The following is a 3986-nucleotide window of genomic DNA, read 5'->3' on the forward strand; positions in this document are numbered from 1 at the left end:
CGAGAGATATCAGAAGGAACCCCATCAGAGTGCCAATATGTGGAACACATTTTGTATAATACTACGAAAATCTTATTTCGAACTAAATAAAGTGAAAATATTTCACTTTAACATATCAAATGTCCATTCAAACAATATACACAAATGATTGTTTTATTAATTTTGTAACTCTGCACGTATTTATTGAGAAAAATGTTATTGCTTTTTCAATTATTCATGTACGATATACTATACTGTATTACATTACACACATAAATTATTTAATTAGAAATAAAAGATTTCTCACATGCAAACTATTATTAATTACTAGATTTTAATTTTGTTTAATTATGTATTTTAAATCTTTTATTGTCAAAACAGAACATATTTAAGAATTTTCGATTTGTTTTCACAAGATTAGATCAGATTGGATTTATGTAATAAGTCAACGCATGCACGAGTGATGAAAGATTTAAATATAATGGATTAATATTCTTCTCGCATTGGCATTAGAAACAAAATAAGATCACAAAATATAATTTCAAATTAGACATGTCCAACAACTTCAAGCTAAAATTTTGAGGGGTCCTGACCCATTTAATATCTGACATTTTATACAAAATGGTACATTTTGTATAAAATGTCAGATACCGTACCGGAAATCAGAATCAAATTTGGACATTGTCGGACTAATGTGCCAAGTTGTATTTCTGAAAATAAGTATTGTATTAAAAAATATTAATGTGTTTTATTATTTTACTAATATTACAAAGTTATAAACAAATAAAATCCAGCAACGAGTTGCTTAACTTTCCCGACAACATTTCAAACCACAGTCGATAGATATTTTCGTACTCCAATATATCACATGCAATAATCGCCAATATTCTGGCCAATGATCCTGGTCGGGGAGCGCCGCTGTAGAATGTGGGGCCATGGAGAGAACTGTTTCTTTTCTGAATAATAATCAGAATAAACCCATCGTCTTCGACGACCATCAGCCTACCATCAGCTTTGGGTAGCCCGGTCCCCGGGCGATCGAAAAATCCCAAGAATTTTTCATAGGTTCTTGATATGTTCAGTCGTCGCTCCCATTTTGGACTGGCCGAACTCAAGAAAAAAAGTTTGTGCCCACAGGACAAAGAGCCAAAAACGAAAAAAAGAAAACAGATTACGAATTTCGGATCGCTTAACACCAAATTTACGAGAAATATGATAATAATAAGAAGCGACGTGACAATGGCAAACAACAAAAGAAGACGGAAATTCAGTTGTTTTTAGTGTTAGAGAACATCCAACTTTGTTAATCGAAACTATGAACGAATACGCTTATAACGTGGACAGCATGATCTCTCGACTTTTAAAGTTTCGTAATGAATCTCGAGGGAACGAAGTGCGATTTGGAGGAAATGAGATCTTCGGACTGTGTTACGACGTTAGGAAGATCCTCCTGAAGCAGCCTATGCTTCTAGAACTGGAACCGCCACTCGTCATATGTGGTGACGTTCACGGCCACTACTTTGATTTGCTTCGATTGTTCGAATTGGGTGGATATCCTCCTCGCAGTAACTATCTGTTTCTGGGCGATTACGTCGACAGGGGCAATTGGTCGCTGGAAACAATCTGTCTTCTGTTCGCTTATAAAGTAAAATATCCTGAAACATTTTTCTTGCTTAGAGGTAACCACGAGTGCATCACCGTAAATAGAGTTTACGGATTTTACGAGGAATGCAAGAGAAAATATTGCGTGAAGCTATGGAAAATATTTAACGAGTGTTTTGATTGTCTACCTGTGGCAGCTATTATCGAGGACAAAATTTTCTGTTGCCACGGAGGACTCAGCCCCAAGTTGGAGTCCTTGGATCAGATCCGACAATTGGAGAGACCCATTGACGTGCCAGAAGAAGGTCTTTTATGCGATCTTCTATGGTCCGATCCGGAAAGGAATTCCGAAGGATGGGGAGAGAACTTGGAGAGAGGCATATCCTATACTTTCGGGGCAGATGTAGTGGAAAATTTTTTGAACCAAAATAACTTTGACTTAATAATTCGTGCTCATCAAGTGGTGGAGGACGGATTTGAGTTCTACTGGAAACGTCGCTTGGTAACGATCTTCTCTGCCTCAAAGTATTGCGGAGAGTTCGAAAATGCCGGCGCGATAATACTCATCAACAATGACTTACTTTGTTCTTTCAAAATACTGAAACCTTTACAATAACTTTGTTAGCTTTAATCTTGGAAACACGAATTTGGTATACCTTCGTGTGTCAACATTATCCAACATCCGATATTATCAAAGAAATGAAGTTTGACAATGCAGAATTACAGTTATGGAATTAATTACAAAATTAGGAAATACATTGTTTTTCTCTTTAATGTGTGTCTTTTCCTTTTGTCAAAAGCATCTTTTTTAATTTTAATAAAATAATGCTATATTTTTCCGTCCAGATATGTCGGGCCTCGTCCCTCACCACCCAACTGCCCTATTGTAGGCTGGTCGAATGCAAGGACTATATACTACAAGGATAGCCAGATCCCTATTCTACAATGTTAGCCAGGAATGCCAAGTTAGTGACGTCAGCACGAGACCTGACCTCTCTGTTTACATAAAGCAGGGTGTGCACGTGTTTAGTTTTCGCTTTTAATATTCGTCCAATTTTGTGATTAACGAAGTGATTTATTTTAATATTTCTGTAATTGTTTTATTTGACTAAATTTTTTATAAGGTAAGATGATTTAAATATAAGTCATTAAATATTTAAAGCTATATTTTTATGTTAGGTGAAGAACAAAATGCTGAGTACTAGGTGTGCTGTGTATGGTTGCAATAATAACCTTCTTTTTTCAAATTGGAAGCAACCTGTTTACATCGGGTTTGATCAAAAAATGACAAGAGAAATACTTTTAAAATTAATAGCAGAACTTTATTTACTATCGTATAATGTAGTAGCTTGCGTCAGTGACTGTAGTTGCAGTAACATAAGTTTATGGAAAGAATTGAATGTGAATATCAATGAAACGTTTATTATGAATCAATTATTATTATCAATGAAACGTATATTAGAGATATAAATATGTGGTTCGACATTTTTAATAGCTATGCACCAAAAGGTTCTGTTCCAAGCAAAAATGGATATGGTGTAGACTTGGAATTACAAGAAGAACATTTAAATAAAATGATAAAAATAATCTCAACAATGAGAGCAAGTGGAAAAAATGCCCTCCAAATTTTCCAGAAAGGAATGATAATCTCAATGAAATCGCTAATTGATCTTTTTCAAGATATGAAATCGACTTTTGATATAAAATACATCTGCACTCACAATTTAAATCAAGATTGTCTGGAAAACTTTTTTTTTTAAAATAGAAGCCGGGGTCCTAATGAACATCCAAGCCCATTAAATGCTATATATAGGATTAGATTGATTATTTTAGGTAAGAATCCTGGTATTTTAGAGTCAAAAGTAAATACTACAGATCGAAGACAAGAGGAATATATTATACCCAAAGTTTTAGAGAAAGCACATGTAGAAGTATCAAGTGAAAATACAGACCAATATACTGAATGTAAAACTACTTTTTCTTCAAATAAATCTTCAGGAAACTCTACATGCAATCTAGACTTTAACACAATCTCTGAAGAAACTTCCTACGATGCTCTCGAGTATATAGCAGGATATTTTGCCTATAAATATAAAGAAAAATACCCAAACTTAATTAATTCCACTAACAAAATTAAAAATCATTACAACTATAGCATTCCGTCATGGGTGCAACATTTATCTTATGGAGGGCTTATTAAACCTACTGATGAATGGCTAGCAAAAATTATAGAATGGAATAAATATTTCGAAATATATCACGATGAATCGTATAAAAAAGGCCCCGGAGTTGTACAGAATTAGTCAGTGGAAACAGTTTTACCTTTTACTTTAATAAAAGATTTTTGTAAATTAAGAACTATAATAAGAATTAATTATAGAAATCTTAAACAAGAAAACTATAAA

At 33.8% G+C, this 3986-nt stretch overlaps 1 protein-coding gene across 1 annotated transcript; it reads left to right on the plus strand.

Moving 5' to 3' along the window:
- Positions 1–864: 864 nt before the first annotated feature.
- Positions 865–2239, plus strand: LOC111639602 (serine/threonine-protein phosphatase alpha-3 isoform-like). The gene has a single exon (XM_023385493.1). It carries the CDS (start codon positions 1295–1297, stop codon positions 2195–2197), a length of 903 nt encoding a protein of 300 aa, XP_023241261.1. The 5' UTR covers positions 865–1294; the 3' UTR covers positions 2198–2239.
- Positions 2240–3986: the final 1747 nt, after the last annotated feature.

This window comes from Centruroides sculpturatus, unplaced genomic scaffold, assembly GCF_000671375.1.
Source record: "Centruroides sculpturatus isolate CEXI.00-Female unplaced genomic scaffold, Cexi_2.0 scaffold1038, whole genome shotgun sequence".
In the NCBI taxonomy this organism is placed as follows: Eukaryota; Metazoa; Arthropoda; class Arachnida; order Scorpiones; family Buthidae; genus Centruroides; species Centruroides sculpturatus.